At 36.5% G+C, this 21,498-nt stretch overlaps 1 protein-coding gene across 3 annotated transcripts in view; it reads left to right on the forward strand.

The window, feature by feature from the left end:
• Nucleotides 1-20,923, forward strand: part of LOC306886088 (syntaxin-binding protein 6-like) — a 53,702-nt gene extending 32,779 nt beyond the window's left edge. The window contains exons 3-7 of one of the 3 annotated variants that reach the window (XR_013785602.1): nt 13,907-14,037; nt 14,131-14,296; nt 18,653-18,810; nt 19,531-19,791; nt 19,880-20,923. Coding sequence is in view for 1 of the 3 variants with exons in the window: in XM_079442964.1 (XP_079299090.1) it covers nt 13,907-14,037; nt 14,131-14,296; nt 18,653-18,810; nt 19,531-19,554 (479 nt within the window). In the remaining 2 variants the exon portion in view is untranslated. Of the gene's footprint in view, nt 1-13,906; nt 14,038-14,130; nt 14,297-18,652; nt 18,811-19,530 lie in introns of all 3 variants that reach the window. The other 2 variants (XR_013785603.1, XM_079442964.1) reach the window with 2 other exon arrangements.
• The last annotated feature ends 575 nt before the right edge of the window (nt 20,924-21,498 follow it).

Genomic DNA, 21,498 nt, shown 5'->3' on the forward strand with positions numbered 1-21,498 from the left:
CATATACAGTATCTCACAGAAGTGAGTACACTCCTCACATTTTTGTAAATATTTTATTATATCTTTTCATATGACAACACTGAAGAAATGACACTTTGCTACAATATAAAGAAGTGAGTGTACAGCTTGTATAACAGTGTAAATGTTCTGTCTCCTCAAAATAACTCAACACACAGCCATTAATGTCTAAACTGCTGGCCACAAAAGTGAGTACACCCCTAAGTGAAAATGTCCAAATTGGGCCCAAAGTGTCAATATTTTGTGTGGCCACCATTATTTTCCAGCACCGCCTTAACCCTCTTTTCTACTTTACATTGTAGCAAAGTGTCATTTTTTCAGTGTTGTCATATGAAAAGATATAATAAAATATTTACAAAAATGTGAGGGGTGTACTCACTTCTGTGAGATACTGTATATGCACTGCTGTTCAGAAGTTTGGGATTATTAAGGTTAATAAAATAAAATATAGAAAAAAATCTGTAAAATTTTGAAATATTATTGCAATTTCAAATAACAGGGTCTTGCAAGGGTACTTGTGATCTTACAAGAGTAAATAAAGAACTTGTTTCATTAAGTTTTATATAGTATTTTCTTTACTCTTTACTTCAAAAACTACGTCCAAAAAGTCTAATATTTCATGTATTTGAGTTCTGAGATGTGGGAACGGTGAAGAGAGAGGGGGAACAAACATTTAGCATTTTAGGTCAGCATTGCCATCTAATCAGCCAATATTGTCTTAAATAGCCTGCATAGTAGGAATGCGCATCTCCATAACTGAGGCTGATGCGATACGCATCTCGATGCATAGTCAACGATACATTGAAGATACATATGAAGCAGCTATAGATGTGATGCAGTTCATCCCTATTACGATGCAGTGCGATTCGTTTTCGATCCAACACAATGCGATTCGATGCAATGGGAAAAATATGATCGCTTTTATTTATTTGGTTCAGACAGACAGCAAATCATAAATTAACTTGTGTCTTCTGACTTCTAACGCCTCGAGTCCTGTTTCATAAAACAAGTTTACCAAATAGGCCAGGCTTACTGTCAAATTATTTGGTTCCATAAAGCAAATTTACCAAAGATCAACCTCAGTCACTGTGGCTGGAAAGCTAACCTGGTTCAGTGCAGGCTAACTGTCAGGCTAAGCTGAGCTCCTCTAACACTGACCAATAGGAATGCAATGATATTACCACTGACTCTCTCACATACCATCATAGTCATGCAGCCTTTCTCTCTGGTTTTATAACAGCTGTACCTTATATAGTTAGAACAGATAGCATTAGAACATTACAATCTAACATTGCTCTTTAAAGCATTAACAATCACTAAACTAAAAGTTAAAATCACTAAATTAAAACTACATTTTAACTGCTATAAGAAACACACATTAACTCATCTGAGCGTAGTAATTAGGACTGTATTAGCTTACATTTTATTTACCCATTACAATAGTTCACTTACAGTTACTGCTATCATAAAATGCATATTTGACTCAGAATTATTGCGCTCCTATTTACATTGTCGTTAATAACCGTTTTAGCCCCGATTGATTTGTTAGGTTATTTCAAGTCAGGTTTTGGATTTTAATCCTCACTTTTCCTCAGGTCTCCGTAGTGTTGTTGTGATTCGTCATATTCTCGTGCAGTGGTGATGAGAGAATGCGCTTGAGAAACAGTTTCGAGAGGAGAAATCAATCTACATTAGGGTGACCATACGTGCCATTTTTTCCCGGACGCGTCCTGGCCAGGATTTATATATTGCTTTGATTCAAAGTACCTCGAGAGCGGTTTGAAAACATAAGGAACCGATGTCATACACGATCGGTCTACACATGAAAACAAAGCCAAATTCTAGATATTTTAGACAATATAGAAATCATGGCCAGGATGCGGCTGGGAAAAATGGCACGTATGGTCACCCTAATCTACATATAAAATATTGGTCACAGATTATTGGTCACTTTCTAAACAATAAAAGTGTAGCGCATCCACTAGTAATTATATATAAATAAATCGTTTTTTACCGATGCAAATATGTTAGAAACGATGCATCGTGATACAAATGCCAACTTGTATCCGATGCACACTTTTTAAAGCGATGCATCGCATCGTTAACGTTTTTTGCCGATGCACTGAGCGAATCGAGGAATCTTCCCATTCCTACTGCATAGCACTTCATCTTTTATAACATGGGATTTTGACCAAATATATTCAATCTTGATTTTTGTAAAATGTTGCAACAAGATGTTGTTATTATTTATTTTTTTTACTGTGAAAAATGACAGTTTTGGACATATAAGATAACAACAAATACCTTAAAGTAACTACAAGTGAGCATGTAAAGCAAATTCTGTGTGGAGCATGCCCCGATCCGCACAATGTTCTCACCTTCTTCCCTCTTACCTGTTTGCATCTCTGTATAATGTAACAATATAAACTACCCTTCAGAAGTATGGAGTCAGTATTTTATTTTTTTAAAGATAGTAATACTTTTATTTTTATTCAACTTTTATGTATTCAAATTGTTTAAATGTTACATTGACTTACATTGTTAGAATAAAAAGTAAAAAAAAAAAATTATTCTATTTTATTTACGTTTTATTCATCAAAGAATCATGAAAGAAAGTATAACAGGTTCCAAAAATAAGCAGCACAACTGTTTCCAACATTGATAATAAATGCGCATATTAGCATATGAGAATGATTTCTGAAGGATCATGTGACACTGAAGACTGGAGTAATGATGATGATAAATTCTGCTTTATTCACAGCAATAAATTACTTTTTAGCATGCATAGAAAACTGTTATTTTAAATTGTATTAATATTGCACAATATTACTGCATTTTTTATCAAATAAATGCAGCCTTGGGAAACAGAAGAGACCTTTCTTTAAAAAATACCATTGAATTTTTGAGAACATTACAGGTTTTGCATGAATTTTCAATAAACAAAGTATACTTAACTGCTGTAAAACTCCAATGCAAAGACACTGTCTTGGTGGCATTATGGTCAGACTGACCCAGTGTGGATTAAATAGAAGTCTCTGATCGGCCGTCATGCGTGTCAGTTGCCGGAGCAGCAGGACGGTTTGTGTTCCTGCGGCCTGCTGTTCACTCAGAGCACGTCTAAAGGTTAGATGGGATTTCGACAGACGTTTCTCTCTGAGAGCTCCTGCAGGACGTCACAGGCTTCACTGCTTGGGTCCTGGTGGATGACATACCTGCAAGCGACTGTGAAGTCACTGTCAGCTTGATTTGTCAGACAAAGATTTGAATTGATCACTTTTAGTGAAATAAAAGGACTCCAGCATGCATCTGTCCTTTATGAATAGTTGAGTTGTTAGGGCACAGTGAATATCACTCCAGTTCTATGCGCAGTTGTTTGAATGATGATGGAAGGCAATGGTTTTGCATTTTTTGCATGATTTTTTTTCATGCAAGGAAAGGCTTGTTGGAGTACAAGAAAAACTTCCTTTGTTTAAATTCATGTGTTGCTCGAATTGCTGGCTTTAGATCATGAAAATATTTCAGTAGAATTGTAATCATTGTTCTCGTTTGGTCATTGTGAAAGTTAACTAAAACTATATTAAAAAAATTGACACTTTACCTGAAGCCTGTCTTTTTAATGCATAATGCTTTAAAAAGATATCCATAAATTTACATCATGGTGCATTATATCTTTTTTTACATAATTGTAAACAATATTAAAATGCATTATAATATTTGCACATTCCTTTTTACACTGTAAGTGTAAAGCTGTAGCAATGAATAGATATTTTAGTGTATTAAGACTACAGTGATTCATAAAAGGCATAATGCATAAAAAAAATTTTATAAAGCTCTATATAGGCTTTGAGTAAAGTGTTGCCAAAAACTTAAACAACTTTTATTTCTGCTTGACATTTTTTTTAATTTAGTTTAACTTACTATAGTAGCAAAATAAAACTGAAATAAATATTAATAAAAACTACTTACACATAATAATAATAATAATAATAATAAAAAAAAAGAAAAAATTAAAAAACAAGTTTACTTAAACTTCATCATAAAATTAATTGAAAACGAATAAAATATTAGTGCTGTCCAACGATTAATCGCATCAAAAACATTTTTTTTTAACATTTATCATGCATATATAAAAACACACACATGCATGTATATATTTCAGAAAAATAAGTTGTTTATATTTTAAATATATTTAAATGTAATATAAATATATACATGTAAGTACATAATATACTGTATGTGTGTGCATTTATTTATATATATATATATATATATATATATATATATATATATATATATATATATATATATATATATATATATATCTATCACTTTGAGTCCAAGTTTGTGGTTTCCCTCTCTCCTCCCTTATTGTTTTCTGTCTGTCTCCTTGACTTCACTTTGAAAATGGTGCAAAAAAACATGCATAGAAAAATTAATTCTTTGAAGGCTACAAAAGTGTAAAAAATATAGTTGTGGACTTAAAACGGCAGGAGGAGATGTGAGGTTCTCAGCTTGGTTGCATTTTGTTTCCTTTCTCAATCAGGCGCAAAGGCTCTGCCCCCCCGTCACACCATTAATTAAATGTAAAAGCCAAACTCGTGTTATGAAACAAATGGTTGGCTGTGAAAGTGTGTTAACAGGGTGGTCTGAGCGGAGGAGCTGTTCTTCTCTGTGGATTTAAAGGAATGATTAGAATGCAGGGCATTGTTATTATCATGCCAAATATCTGTACACACCAACCTCACAGACAGAAAACAGAGATCTTTGACAGATCTAATGTTATATATTATTTTCTGAATACCATTACACTTCTGCATATCCTTCATAATAGTCGATTTGCTTAAAAGATCATTAATCTAATTGTTAATAATAACAGAACTACTATTTTAATAAAAATTCAAGCATTCACGTCTTTATGCATGTGAAGTGAAGTGACATTCAGCCAAGTACGGCGACCCATACTCGGAATTCGTGCTCTGCATTTTAACCCATCCAACGTGCACACACACAGCAGTGAACACACACACACACACAGCAGTGAACACATACACACCGTGAACACACACACAGCAGTGAACACACACACAGCAGTGAACACACACACAGCAGTGAACACACACACACCGTGCACACACACACACACACACACCCGGAGCAGTGGGCAGCCATTTATGCTGCGGCGCCCGGGGAGCAGTTGGGGGTTCGGTGCCTTGCTCAAGGGCACCTCAGTCGTGGTATTGAGGGTGGAGAGAGCGCTGGACATTCACTCCCCCCACCTACAATCCCTGCCGGCCCGAGACTCGAACCCACAACCTTCGGATTACGAGTCCGACTCTCTAACCATTAGGCCACGACTTGAAAAGCAAGTACTTCTATCTTTTATGTGAGTTGAACAAAAGTTATCATAGCAGTTATTTGAGAACCGCCAGCTTGAATGGTTTTGGGACGTGACCTAAAGATAACGATGAGTTAATAATATCGAGAAGCGGTTCTTCTGCTACAGGTAACAACTCTTTCAGTAGTTTAGTGGGTACAGGATCTAATAAACATGTTGTTGGTTTAGATGAACTGATAAGTTTATTTAGCTCTTCCTGTCCTATAGTTGTAAAGCACTGCAGTTTTTCTTTAGGTGCGATGAATGAAGCTGAAATGCTAGACGCAGTAGAATCTACATTTGTTATTGTATTTCTAGCCGCTGTGCTAAATAAGAGCCTTGGATTGTTTTGGTTATTATCTATGAGTTTGCGGATATGCTCTGCCCTGGCAGCTTTTAGAGCCTGTCTATAGCTGGACATACTGTTTTTCCACCCAATCCTAAAAACTTCCAAGTTAGTTTTTCTCCATTTGCGCTCAAGATTACGAGTTTCCTTCTTGAGAGAATGGGTATAACTGTTGTACCATGGCGCAGTACATTTATCTCTAACCTTTTTCAATTTGAGGGGAGCAACAGCTTCTAATGTATTAGAGAAGATAGTGCCCATGTTGCTAGTCATTTCGTCTAGTTCATGTGTATTTATGGGTACACAGAGCAGTTGAGATAAATCAGGCAGGTTATTTGTGAATCTGTCTTTGGTGGCTGGAACAATAGTTCTGCCCGGACGATAACGCAGAGCCATATAATTAATATCAGTAATAGGTAGCATGCACGATACAAGGAAATGATCAGTAACATCGTCACTTTGAGGTACGATATCTATATCCGTAAGATCAATTCCATGCGATATAATTAAATCTAGCGTATGATTAAAACGATGAGTGGACCCGGTGACGTTTTGCTTGACTCCAAAAGAGTTTATTAGGTCAGTAAACGCAAGTCCTAACGCATCATTTGTATTATCAACGTGAATGTTAAAATCTCCGACAATTAGCAGTTTATCGACATTAACTAGTAGATCTGAGAGGAAATCTGCAAATTATTTTAGGAAATCTGTATATGGCCCTGGCGGTCTATACACAGGCACCAGAGCAAGAGATAGGAGAGATTTCCTTTGCATATCTAACAGTGTAACATTAAGCAGAAGTAGTTCGAATGAGTTAAACCTCCTGTATCCTGTTTTCTGAGTAACATTGAGAATATCACTATATATTGTTGCAACACCGCCGCCACGACCAGTCTGACGGGGCTCATGTTTATAACAGTAGCTCGGTGGAGTAGACTCATTTAGACCAAAATATTCATTTGGTTTCAGCCAGGTTTCAGTCAGGCAGAGTTCATCAAAATTATTATCTGTGATCATTTAATTTACAATAACTGCTTTGGGTGCGAGTGATCTAATGTTTAAGAGCCCAAGCTGTAAAAATTGCCTTTGTTCATTTATTTTGCGTTTTTCTGGTTTAATCACGATCAGATTTTTTCTAGATCCTGCATTAAATTTATATTTTGACCTCGCTAAAATAAAAATAAGAAAAGAAGATGCATTCTAAGGTATGGAGAAGAAAAAAGATTTAAAGTTGAATTAAACCCATTATGGAAGCATATGTGTAGCAAAATTCAATTTGCAATGTAATATGCAAAATGGCAATGCAATATGTAAAATAGCAATTTATTTCTGTATTTAAATTTACATTTTCCCATACATATGTGCAACATTTAGTGCAAAATGAAAATGAAAATTCAGTTCTATAATTCGTCTGTTTGCTTATGTGCATCAGTCCGAGTGTAAACGGTGAGAGATGTTCAGGTAGGTGAAAGCGTTTGGTTAACGGTGAATATTTACCTATCGTGCGTCCTGTTGCCGAGACCCACCTTGATGTAATGATTGACAGCTGGGGGGCGTGCTCCGCTCGGAATGCATTTTCAGATTCACAATGACTTAAAATATATTCATCGTGGGGTATTTAATGAAAATGGGGTGGTGATGGCGCAGTGGATAAGACGCATGCCTTTGGTGTGAGAGACCCAGGTTCGAATCCACTGTGAGACACCAATGTGTCCCTGAGCAAGACACTTAACCCCTAGTTGCTCCAGAGGCGTGCGACCTCTGACATATATAGCAATTGTAAGTCGCTTTGGATAAAAGCGTCAGCTAAATGAATAAATGTAAATGTAAAATGCAATTGAAACGTCATATATGTAAGTGCCAATGCATTTAAGAAAAATAAAAGTCATTTAAATCACCATTTTGCTACCCTTTTGCTGTACCTTTGGCTCAGAATGCATTCTGAAATTCTCACTGCATTTTGCTACAATTATCACACAGTATCACAATGAAAATGCAATCCCAAGTGTCCCAGCCCTAAGTCTAAATGCATTTAGGAAAAACAGCATTTAAATGATCATTTTACTACAGTTTTTGCTTGGATATTTTAAACATATCTAATCAATTTGGGTAATACATTTTCAGTTTAATTTTGCAACTTATATTAAAACTAATGTAGAAAATGGCAAATTTAAATTATATAATTGAATTTTCATTTTCATTTTGCACTAAATGTTGCACATATGGTATGGGAAAATGTCAATTTAAATACAGAAATACATTGCCGTTTTACATATTACATTTCAAAGTGAATTTAGCTACACATATACTTCCATAGAACCATATGGGGTAACTCACCAATTTATTTATTATTCATTGACTTTTGTCACTAACAAAGTCATTCAGAGATCCAGCTCTGCTCTATATTTGAGTTTTTGTTATATTGACTGCTGTAATAAACTCATATTTTTTGTATATTCTAAAAAAGTTGTAAGCTTGTTGTGTTGTGGAGAAACACTGAAGAAATAAGCAGAAACATTTGCTGATCTTATAGTCATCCAGATGTTATAACTAATTACAGAGTAACTCTAAAACAATGTACAGTATACAGTTTCTGAGGAATATGTGTAAACCTTAACACCAGTTTCAGTTCTTGCAATTATGGTTTTTACATTAAGTCAATGCCATGAAGCTTGCAAACTTTTGCAAAAGCAAGGTATCTTCTAAACGAAGAACTCAACACAACAAAAACTTCAAACTCCGTGTACGATGTGCATGAGACTAAAGCACATGACTTCAGACCTTTGAGCATTTATGATGCATTTGTCTCCAACAAAATTGCAATATGTATTTCATGAAATGGACTCTGATAACAGTGTGTATATATCTGTAGTACCTGCTCAAGGGTTTGGTACAGAATCAGCTCAGCAGTGTTGTGTGAGTTAGGCAGTTGAAGGCTTTTCAAGTATTTCAGGGCTTTTGTTTCCCCGGACAGGAAGGAGGACACAGGAACAATGATGTCAAGATAATTCACTGCTGCACAGTGTTGTCTTTTGGGCTTTTTTCTTCTCATCCTCCTGAATTTGTCCCTTGTCCAAGATTTCTTTGTCGTGAAGCTTATCGACCAGCGCTTTTGTGCAGCTTACCTGAAGAGACTCTCTATGCTGAAGCGTTTCTGGCTTTAATTAAGGCTGTCCTCAGAGAGCAGCAGAAGAACTAAACTTGAGTTCACCTTCCTGTCTGAGTGAACCACATACTGGCTCTGTGCTGTCTGCCTGTGGACCTTCATGTTGTGATTAATGGATAAAATCCTGTATCTTACATTCTCTTTAAACTTTAAACTCAGAAAAACAGTGTGAATGTTCATCTTCAGCGTGGTCTAACTTTATACTTAAACTTTATAAAGTGTAGTGATGTTTTGAGAGAAACCGTCAGCATGCCGGGGAGCCTTTATAGAGGACAAGAAGTGTGTGCACTTTCCCTTCTTGGCTTCACCATAGATGATCAGATATCTGTGCTGCAGATGTGACGAATAAGCACTCCAACAGAATGAAGAATAAACTCTGTCAAGCCAAGCGTAATGTGACTCTGCCGTTTATACCTAAATGATGCTTGGCAATAGCCGACTGTCTCAGTCCAGACAACCGATATAACTTTACTTTCATGACCTGAGAAAGTGGTTTCTCTCACTCACTGATGGATGAAACCCAAAAACCTGAGGTCCCAGCACTTCTTTTTATCCTGTTAAGAAAAAGCAACAAGTATAAATTGCATGCTCAGTCCGGACTATAGCAATGTACAGGACTGGTAATCAGCCAGTCGGCATCATGACTTTTCACACCTGAACTTTCAAACATGTTATCATTTACTCACCCTAATGTCATTTTTAAACTGGATGACCATCTTTCTTCTGAAGAACATAAAAGAAGTCATAGCCTAATGTTAGAGAGTCGGACTCGTAATCGAAAGGTTGCGGGTTCGAGTCCCCGGCCGGCAGGGATTGTAGGTGGGGGGAGTGAATGTCCAGCGCTCTCTCCACCCTCAATACCACGACTGAGGTGCCCTTGAGCAAGACACCGAACCCCCAACTGCTCCCCGGGCACCACAGCATAAATGACTGCCCACTGCTCCGGTGTGTGTGTTCACGGTGTGTGTGTGTGTGTTCACTGCTGTGTGTGTGTGTTCACTGCTGTGTGTGTGTGTGTTCACTGCTGTGTGTGTGTGTGTGTGTGTTCACTGCTGTGTGTGTGTGTTCACTGCTGTGTGTGTGTGTGTGTTCACTGCTGTGTGTGTGTGTGTTCACTGCTGTGTGTGTTCACTGCTGTGTGTGTGTGTTCACTGCTGTGTGTGTGTGTGTTCACTGCTGTGTGTGTGTGTTCACTGCTGTGTGTGTGTGTTCACTGCTGTGTGTGTGTGTTCACTGCTGTGTGTGTTCACTGCTGTGTGTGTGTGTTCACTGCTGTGTGTGTGTGTGTTCACTGCTGTGTGTGTGTGTGTGTGTTCACTGCTGTGTGTGTGTGTGCTCACTGCTGTGTGTGTGTGTGTTCACTGCTGTGTGTGTGTGTGTTCACTGCTGTGTGTGTGTGTGTGTTCACTGCTGTGTGTGTGTGTTCACTGCTGTGTGTGTGCACGTTGGATGGGTTAAATGCAGAGCACGAATTCTGAGTATGGGTCACCATACTTGGCTGTATGTCACTTCACTAAGAAGATATTTTGGAGAATTTTGGTGACCATTAACTTTCACTGCTACTGAGACATTTCTTAGAATAAATAACTCTTTACTGATTTGATACATCTTTACTGATCTTAACAAGTAAATGCAAGAATATCTTTGAATTGTTAATATGTTGTAATATTTCCAGATGAACACTTACTGGACTGAAGCAACTTCGCTTTACTTGATTATCCAGACATCTTTTTTTTTTTTTAATCAGTGAGTCTAAAAAATCAGGCTTTTAAAGGAATGTTTATTTGTTCATCTCTAAATTATCATTGCAGCAAAGAATGAACGAATGAATGAATGGATAAATGAATAAATAAATACTTTTAGAGGTTTTTTTTATTATTATTTTGGTCTGAAGCATCAATACATTTCATTTTTCTAAACCTTATTTCATATGTAAGGCTTTACAGGGTTAACATGCATTTCCAAATGCATTTCCCTCCAAAAAATAAAATAAAATGCATGTGATTGCCAGGTGTAAACAGTGTCTTTGTATTTAACATGCTATATTTTTCTTAAAGCCTGAACTTGTTTTGAGACAAACGAGACCGAGAGAGTCTGAGTGCATAATTTAGGATCTATTTTAAAACATTCTTTCTCATTCTTTCTGAGTCTAATAACATCTTGGTGTGACAGTACAGGAGATCAGATGCTGTGCTGTTTAAATGTGCTGCAGGAAGTTGTTTATTAGTCTCAGCCGAACGGTGCCTGAGGTCTTGGTGGGTTAATGGTCTGGTTGGAGCTGTTCCATGGACTCATTTGTGCAGATTCATTTGGCTGGTCTGTTTGATCCTGCCTCGTCTGGATTCTGCGGAGCAACTATTAGGAATTTCTATTCATCAGACTGAACTCTTGCTGAGCTCTGCTCTCTCTACGTGTATCTATGTTGTTGCATTTTCTGAAGATCTCCTCCAGGCATGAGAGAATCTCATCCTCAATGTTGCAGTGAGAAAATGCTCACTTAAAGGGTCATGAACTGCATTTTTCTAACATTATAATATTTCTTGAGGTGCTCTTATAATTTTAGAAGGATTTTTTTTTTACTTTAAACAGTGTCATAATTTAGAAATACATTGGAATTTTCTGCCTTGATTTCATGCCTCTGTAAACACCCAGTGCTGTGATTGGGTAAAACGATTGTATATTACATACGTTTTTAATGTGCAACTCTTGAAAACCTTTACTGCAATTTTACTGTTAAGAGTGTTGATTACTGCATTATACCTGGTCACTAGGACTTCTAGTCAAAATGCAAAACAAACCATTGAATATTTTGCTGCATTATTGTTGATGTTGAGCCATGTTTTTTCATAAAAGTCTGTTTGCAAAGCATGCGTCAAATTGTGACTGGTTTACTAAAGAAGCCACAAACAAAGAATGCTCTACTGAGACATTCACATGAAAAAAACAGACATTTTCCCAACATTAGGATCTTTGGAAAATAATGTTATTTTATAGGCAAGTGATCCAGTTTTAAAGAAGGAAATTAGCATGTAAAGCTGTGGAAAGGTGGCAAGAAATCCCATGCAGTGTGTATTCAGCTTTACTCTGTATGTTTGCTCAGTTTACATTCCATTTCACCTGTTTTAGTGGATTAGATCTGTTTATATCATCGCCCCAAAGCCACATTCGTTTCACCTCTGCCCTCAATATGATTTATAACGCACACATGATTGTGAACTTTTTTTCTTAGAGGATATTGAACATTTAATCTCCAGCTACTATGCAAATATTCTGCAAGTTAACTGAATTTATGTGGTACGTTAAGCATAATTGTGGTTAGCCAATCATAATAACTCCAGAAAACAAGACCCGTCACCAGTAGCCCGAGCGTGGCCTTTCTGTTTCCATTCAGAGCGAGTCTAAAACCCACCCAGAACATCATTCCAAGCCTGCTTCATAATGCAGTGCTCAGCGTGCATGATCACATGGCTCTAGGTATCAAAAGAGCCCTGGGGATTTTTAAAACATATTTTTGGGTTTGTTGAGGGGAAACACACTGAAAAGTATTTAATAGTAGCCAACTAGAAAGCATCTACTGCTGAGCTTCAGTAGAATGTTTTGCTGTCTAAAGGCCTGTTCACACCAAGAATTAAATGCATTACAAATGAAAAATCTGTTCACTAAGAGAGAAACGAATAGGCGCTCTGCTCAGTCGTGTGCATTAATTCTGTACAAACACTCTCTTACTTTAACATTTCACGTACTTTAACAGTGACGCATGACTGCCTAAACATCAGCTGATGATTTGGTCATAAAATGAAGAGGATTACCATTATTGCACAATAGATTATTCAGGATGTTGAGTGCATCCAGATATTTCTACAGACACACACCCCTGAACTACTGTGCAGTGTTGAGTTTCATCAGAACGATCAGAAGTGTTGGAGGTGAAAGCAGGCGATGGATCAGAGACCCTGACAGCAGTGACCTCACACAGATGGAGGGAGTGAGAGGGAGGAAAAGGGAGTGTTGTTCACAGAGGCCTGAACAAACAGTGGAGGATCAGAAATTCCTCAAACAGTCCGCTGTGGGCCGGATGTTCTCGCTCCAGCAGAGCCGGGTGTGGTGGGATCTGTAAACACTGCTCTGTGATACGGGCTGGAGAGCTGGAGAACCAGCTGATAAAGCTCCATATTACAGTACCACCACACCACTGTAATCCAGACCTCTGAGCAGTGTTTGTTTCTCTGTTATGTTGAAAAATGTGCATACAGTATGTAGACTACCGGTCAAAAGTTCAGAGTAAATACAATTTTGTAATGTCTTGACAAATAAATATATTATGCTTACTGATGCTTTACTGAAAAATACAGTAAAAACTGTAATATTGTGAAATTATTAATGCAATTCAAATAACTGTTTTCTATTTAAGTATATAGTAAACTGTAATTTATTGCTATAATCAAAGCTGTATTTTCAGCATCATTACTCCAGTCTTCAGTGTCACATGATCTTCAGAAATCATTATAATATACTGATTTACTGCTCAATTATCAGTTATTAAAATTGATTCTTATTATTATTGTTTTTGCTGCTTAATATTTTTGACATTTTTCTTTGAATAAAAAGTAACATTATAAATGTCTTCGATAAATTCAATAAATTTAATGCATCCTTGCTGAATATAATTATTATTATTATTATTAATAATAATAATTCAAACTTTTAAATGGTACTGTATATCATGGTGTCAACAAAAATATTAAACAGCACAAGATTGATTAAAAAAAATGAATTTTTCTTGAGCATTCAGCTTTGAGCAATAAATTATATTTTAACATGCATTCACATAGAAAAGAGTTATTTTAAATTGTGATAATATTTCACAATATTATTGTTTTTAACTGTATTTTATCAAGAAGACACATCAGAAGAGCAGAAGACACTTCTATTCAAACATTAGAAATCGTAATAATTTCAAACTTTTGATCAGAATTCAAACATATTTTCCTTTTTGTTACAGTGACCAATAAGAAACCAGCGCAGGCGTTCCTCACGAAGGTGAAGCAGTTTGAAGGCTCCTCGTCTTTCGTCAGGAGATCACAGTGGACCATCAGTCAGCTGCAGCAGGTCAACGGCATCAACTCCGTCCGAGTGAGTAGACACCGGGCTGTTTCTCCTTGAGATGCTGTGTTCTGTTTGATGCCGTTGATCTTTGACTGCCTCTCATCATCCAAAAATGTTCAGGATTGCCCAGAGTTTGACTTGACCTTTGAGAACGGCTCCGACCAGTGGACTGCGGGTTCAGCTGGAGAGAAGTGCATGTTTGTTCAGATCCTGCATCACACATGTCAGCGGTTCATCCCCGAAAGAAAACCGGAGTTCATCAACTGCCAGTCCAAACTGCTGGGAGGTGAGACGTCCCGTTCAAACATACTGTGCACTGCACGCTACTTTTTTGGAGTTTTTTTTTTTTTAAGTTTAAAGTTTTTTTAATTAAAATTTTGGTAATACCTACAAAGAATTACATCCCCGTCAGACAGTCAGTCAATCAATCAATCAATCAAATTGAGGGTCTATTACCGTATTGATCCGAATATTTTTTTCTTGGAAATACATCTGAAAAAATGCAGTCGTCTTATATTCAGGGTCTACTTTGACATGTCAATAATACACCCACAACAATAGGTGGAGCCAAATACGCATAAAACGAGTGTGCCATGAAATATGTAATGTAATGTGTGCTGTAAAGATCACGAGTGAAAACATGAGTCGTGACTGTTATGTTAGCCTGATGGACCAAACTTCCTCTGTAAGTGATTCTCAAATATAAGACATTACCCAGATTTGAAGACTACAATAAGATTTCACTTCTACTGATAATTAAATTTTGGCAGGCTACTATGAGGTGGATAGACTGAATGTTATATCATTTAGATGGGCTACCTGTTATTTTTATGGTATATCAAAAATTTTTATATTTTTAAATGCGATTGTTGGTACATTTTACCAGTATTTACCATACTTTCAAAACAAAAATTTAAATAGGAAAAATATGCAGTATGAAAATAATTTAAGAAAAAATGTTTGTTTGTTTTTCTCAGTAAACACAAGATTTGTTTTTTTTTCCAAAAGGTACATCTGGAAATAGGGGGGTGGTCTTATAATCAGGGTCATCTCATCTTCGGGTCAATACGGTATATGCATTTGGCTGATAATTATAATATATATATATATTATATATATATATTTAATATAACTATATAGTGGCTGGTGAAACTATTGTTCTGTTATTTTACTAATATGCTGTAGTGACAAAAAACAACAGCTTTTTAAAATGTTACTTTCTGTTTTCTTGTTTGAATGTTTGACTATTGCTGGAAAATCATCATCTTAAAAAAAAAAAATTGATTTTCAAACTTTATTTAAAGGTCTGAAAATTTGGTAAAAACCCCACTCATAATATTTTTCCTAGTTGCAGGCAAACTGTTTGTGTAAAGTTCTTTATTATTCCACTGTATTTTCTGTAGGACAGCAAATCTGTTTTGTTCTGCTAATCATGAGAACTTTTAATGTTTATAGCTTATAACTCATTTACATGATTAATGGAGGGTTTTCTTTTACTATAATTACCCTGACACTCACTTTATTTCAGATTCTTTTCTGTTTGTTGACACATTACTGGATGTAATTTAGAGGTGTAACAATACATTAATGTTCTCAATGCATGCTGCTTATGCAACTACAATAATCTTGACATATGACTTTTAAATAAGTAGTTGTGTTGGTCAGTAATCAATCTAAAAATATTATCATTTCAAGTAGTTCACAATGAAACTGTTTTTTTCTGCTGCCACTTTGTCAAGCATTTTTAAGGCGCATGCATTGATGTGGGGTTATACCTGTAGATTATTCACACATTTGTTTAATCGGGACATGTTCTGCATTGCAGCAGCACCGATGCGAGCGCAGACAGTTCACGTTTGTATGCTACAATTAAAGTGTTGGTGTGTCGAGGAAGGTGCTGATGCTATTTTAACTGTGTCCTGGGGGAAGCTCACTCCTTCTCTTCCCTGACACTTATTCCTCCCACTTAATAAATAACAGCTTTTAGTGTTGCCGCTTGTCTTTATTCTTTTAGTGGCAGTCTGACTCAGTGACAGGAGGGACTGTGTTATTGTGGGAAGCAGAGTCGAGTTCCTGAGGGTCAGATGCCTGGTTGTGTTGCCTGGCAGGACTCAAACATGAATATACACCTGACTGTGAGCTTAAAGAGACGTAATGATAATAGATATAAACAGATACAATGGATATAATGATATATAATGGTCTTTAGTCACAATCTAGCTCATATTTTGAATCATATCTTAAAAGGATTTTATTTCCTAACCTTCAGCCTGTTCAAACGGTTCTTTATTGTGGGAAATTAATCTTTAGTTTTTCAAAATTATCTTTACACTAAGAAACAAAAATAGTTATTTTAAGAAATGATCATTGAAACGCTCTTTGGGGAACCAAACAATTAGCGTTTGTTTTTTGTTGTTTTAGTTATTTTAGTGCTTCAACTTTAAAAATGACAAATTTTGCCTTGATAACTAGCTGAAATGAATTTTAAATTTTTATTTGTCAATGTTTATTTTATTTCAAGTAATGAATGTGTTTTATGGTTTATGAAGGCATTTCAAAGTTTAAATGTAAAACTTTAAATGATCAGTCACATGATCCCACAACATATAATGCATGAGCATATAGCAACAGTTTTTTACATGTCAACATTGGTCATTCTGTAGTTAATGATAAGGTTAATGAGATCATGGAAGCGAGGAGATCACTCTGGCCCCTCCGGTCTAAGTCTCACACCAGTGCAAAACAAATGGCGTGAAGCTGCTCAGGTGTGGGACGAAAACTGGGGGGATCCATGTCACCGCTGGATCCGTTCCATTGTTAAGCGTCATGGACAGACGCTGCTTGTGCTCAAATGGGCTTTCATAATGCTGGACACATTTGCACATCATGTAATGGAAAATCTTGTGCCACCATGTTTTTTCCACCATTAGGATGTGATTTTCAGGATAATTTCTGTCTGCATGGTTTTTAGCTCCGCATTGTGCTGTAGCTCTCTTGAAAGCTCTCTAGATTAATATTTTGTCAGTAGAAGTGACTACATATGACGGCATTTGTCAGTGGAAATGCACTGGTTTGTGTCTCAGTCATGCTACACTGGAAGTGCTTAAGTGAATATGCATTTGTGACCCTGGAGCACAAAACCAGTCTTAAGTCTCTGGGGTATATTTGTAGTAATAGCCAAAGATACATTGAATGGGTTAAAATGATTGATTTTTCTTTAATGCCAAAAATCATTAGGATGTTAATTACTCACCCTAATGTCGTTCCAAACCTGTAAGACCTTTGTTCATCTTCAGAACACAAATTAAGATATTTTTGATGCATTCCGAGAGCTCTCTGACCCTCCATAGACAGCAAGGATCCTAACACGATAAAGATCCAGAAACATAGCAAGGGGATCGTTAAAATAATCCATGTGACATCAGGGGTTCAACTGTGAATTCAATTTTATGAAGCAACAAGAATACTTTGTGCGCAAAGAAAAACTAAAATAACGACTTTATTCAATAATTCGTCTCCTCAGCGTCACCCTATTGCACCACTTTAGAGAGTATCTACTGAACGTAAACAATGTATGCTGTTCTTTGTCCGCTGTGTCACACGGATATGTTGTTTTCGTTCAGATCAAAGCGTAAACAACGTAGACAACGTATCCTGTTGAATAAAGTTATTTTAGGTTTTTTTTGCACACAAAAGGTATCTCATAGCTTCGTAAAGTTATGGTTGAACCCCTGATGTCACATGGACTAATTTAACGATCTCCTTGCTACGTTTCTGGACCATGATCGTGTATGGACCCTTGCTGTCTATGGGAGGGTCAGAGAGCTCTCAGATTCCATCAAAAATATTTTGATTTGTGTTCTGAAGATGAACGGGGGTCTAACAAGTTTGGAACGACATGGAAAATGAAAAGTTGCGATTTTCTAGGCCGATATGGCTAGGAACTATACTCTCATTCCGGCGTAATAATCAAGGAACTTTGCTGCCGTGCCATGGATGCAGCAGGCGCAATGATATGACGCAGCGCATGAAAGTAGTCCCCGGCTATATCATAACTAGTTATCTAGCTGGGGACTACTTTCAGGTGCTGCGTCATATCATTGCGCCTGCTGCATCCATGGCACGGCAGCAAAGTTCCTTGATTATTACGCCGGAATGAGAGTATAGTTCCTAGCCATATCAGCTTTTCAGATTTATACATCCTCTGAAAGCTGAATGAATAAAGCTTTCCATTGATGTATGATTTGTTATGATAGGACAATATTTGGCTGAGATACAACTATTTGAAAATCTGGAATCTGAGGGAGCAAAAAAAATCTAAATATTGAGAAAATCTCCTTTAAAGTTGTTCAAATGAAGTTCTTAGCAATGCATATTACTAATCAAAAATGAAGTTTTGATATATTTACAGTAGGAAATTTACTAAATATCTTCATGGAACATGATCTTTATTTAATGACATAAAGGGATAGTTCACCCAAAAATCTAAATTAAGTGTCTGAAAACATTACATTCAGTTCACACATATTTCTCTAAAGTATGTTATTTCTGTAATAAGTACTTCTTTTTCACAAGGCGTTACTGCTTGCATACATTCTGTGGAGGTGTTCTCCCTGACACGTTTCTCCTGATGTGTGTGTAGGGAACAGCATCCTGCACGAGGCAGCAGACAGCGTTAGCAGCGCGGTGCAGAAGGCCAGTCAGGCGCTGAACGAGCGCGGCGAGAGACTGGGACGCGTCGAGGAGAAGACGGGCGAGATGATGAACAGCGCCCAGCATTTTGCCAACACTGCACACAAGGTGAAGTGTTCCACGTGTCTGTCTTTACTCTGTCTTTTTGCCATTTTCTGCAGACTTTCTAAAACTTATTCAAGTGAAAACACATTTGTGCTGCTGTGCTGCCTTCATGTGGCGACTGCATGAAAGAAACACGGCCGCTGCTCAGAAGTTTTGTTTCTGAAAAAAGTCTCTTCTGAATTTTTTTTGATCAAAAATACAGTAAAAACTGTAATATTTTAAAATATTATGTCAATTTGAAATAATTGCTTTGAATATATAATAAAATGCTATTTATTTCTGTGATCTGCAGCTGTATTTTCAGCATCATTACTCCAGTCGTCAGTGTCACATGATCTTCAGAAATCATTCTATTTTACTGATTTATTGATCAAGAAATGATTATCAATGTTGAAAACCGTTGTGCTGCTTCATGTTTTTGTGGAAATCATAATCATTTTTTAAATATTAACATTACCTAACAGTATGCATGTTTTTACGGTCTTTTGATCAATTAAATGCATCATTGCTATTGATTTTTATAAAGCGCTTTTGAACAATAGTCTATGAAATTGTATTTTATTCTTTACTTTAATGCATTATCAAATGAACCAACATATTTATGAAACAAGCATGCAAGGGACAGGAGATTATGTAGTACGATGATTTTTTTAAACTTCATTTGACATTTGTACAGTAAATTTGCAATTGGATCTTTAAAAGTCTCTCTCTCTTTCTTTTTAGCTTGCCATGAAGCACAAGTGTTAAGCCTTTGCCATATTTTTGGAGAATCTGGTACAAATTCCTCACCCCTGCTCAACCTCTGCTATCAGACGTGCATGAAGTATCATATGAAGGACATCGACATGGCTGAGGCCTTGATAAGATCATGCGTCCTCTACACATGGATGGGATACCTGGTCATTGCAAGCTTAAAGCCTTATTCCCGTGTCCTCACTCTGACAGACCTTTATTATCGTTTTAAAATATTCATTTACAAAAGATGTTAAATAGTTCCAAGGTTCAAATGCCTGCTGATATATGATATCCCTTCTAGATTGTTTTAACCTACTGAGTATCAAACACTCAGTAGGTTAAAATAATCTAGAAGTGAATTCGTGAAATTATGAATGTAATTTTTTTGTTAAAAGGGTTTTTAAAAATAGCTTATTCTTTTTTGACATAATTTTGTTTCTATATGCAAAACAAAAAAAGTGTTTTGCCGATTTATTTTTATTACTAAAATAAAGGCTAATTTTAATGGCACAGCAACCCACATTTAATGTAGTTTATCTTAAATTTTGTGTTGAAAAATCTACAGAAGTGCCCTGAGAAAAGACCAGATTCACACCCTGAGATGTGTTACTGCAGTTCAGGAAGGGTTGTGCCTTAACTGGATGTGTGGGATGTGTAAGTTCACGTACAGTGAAAGAATGAGAGGAGATGCAGCTGATCCGGTCATCAGTGGGTCAGTCAAAGTAAATATCATGCGGCTGTGGTTAAACTAGACTACAAGTGCCATTTTTAAGCCGACCGATTTCTGCGTACCTTCAAGTACCAAACGTCTTTGCAGCAGCTTGATAGCTGTTTGTACAGCTCACACTACAGATCTGGAACCAGCTGAAGCTGCTACAGAAACATGCACTCACTCTGCAAATATGTACAACATAAACTGACAGTCTTTTGTCTTTTAGGGAATATTGCAGGTCTCTGAGGGGCATAAAAAAATTTGCTCTTTTTTTCTGAAACTTTAGTCAAAATACATTCAGCCATTAAAATAACTTTAATTTCTGCCTTGCATTTTTTTTAAATTTTCTGTCATCTTTTAGAAGCATATTTGGTGTAACAGGAATGTTTACACATAACATGGAATGTATTCAAGTAATTTAAAGTATTACAATTTAAAAAAAATTATTTGGTCAAGTTATTGGATGCATTTTAAACAGGTTTTGTCTTGAGAAACCTCTGCCAAAAAAAGCATATGGCTTATACTTCTTTATTGTATTTTGCAATATTATTTTCCCATTTGATTGTTTGCGAATAGATAATGAAAAAGTGACCAAAGTCTGTATAGTTCTCAGTTTTATGTTTTGCATTTAATAATCAAATTATTCATAATCAGTCATAATAAATATACTAGGGCCGGGACTTTAACGCGTTAATTTAGATTAATTAATTACACAAAAATAACGCGTTAAATTTTTTTAACGCATTTTAATCGCACTTATTTTTGCACCGCGGAACGTTTCTCACTGGATGAGTTTCGGCGGACCGATTATACTGGAGCACCAACTAGCGTTCAAAGAACGGACTTGCGTTCTCGTGGAGACCGGTCTTGCCAAGCTTCCTTGGAAGAACGAACTCGGAAGGACGCGAGAACACAGAACGCACACTTATGAGAACTGAGATGTACTGCGTTCTTGCTTAACTGAAGGTGCCATAGAATGCATTTGATACAGTATTTTAAATTGTTCTCTGATATCTACACAGAAGGTATGTGGCTTAGGTAAGGGCAAAAAATCTCCAGAAACGATTTTACATGTCCATTTACAACCCTAGGATTTCTGCCTAGAATGAAACGGTCTGTTATTGGCTTATTTGGCAGGGTCATGAATAATAATGAGCTCTGCTCTGATTGGCTGTTTCACAGTACGGCTCATCAGCAAGAAGGAAGCACAGGGAGGAAAATATATATTTAAATACTTTCTCTCG

This window comes from Barbus barbus, assembly GCF_936440315.1.
Source record: "Barbus barbus genome assembly, chromosome: 20".
In the NCBI taxonomy this organism is placed as follows: Eukaryota; Metazoa; Chordata; class Actinopteri; order Cypriniformes; family Cyprinidae; genus Barbus; species Barbus barbus.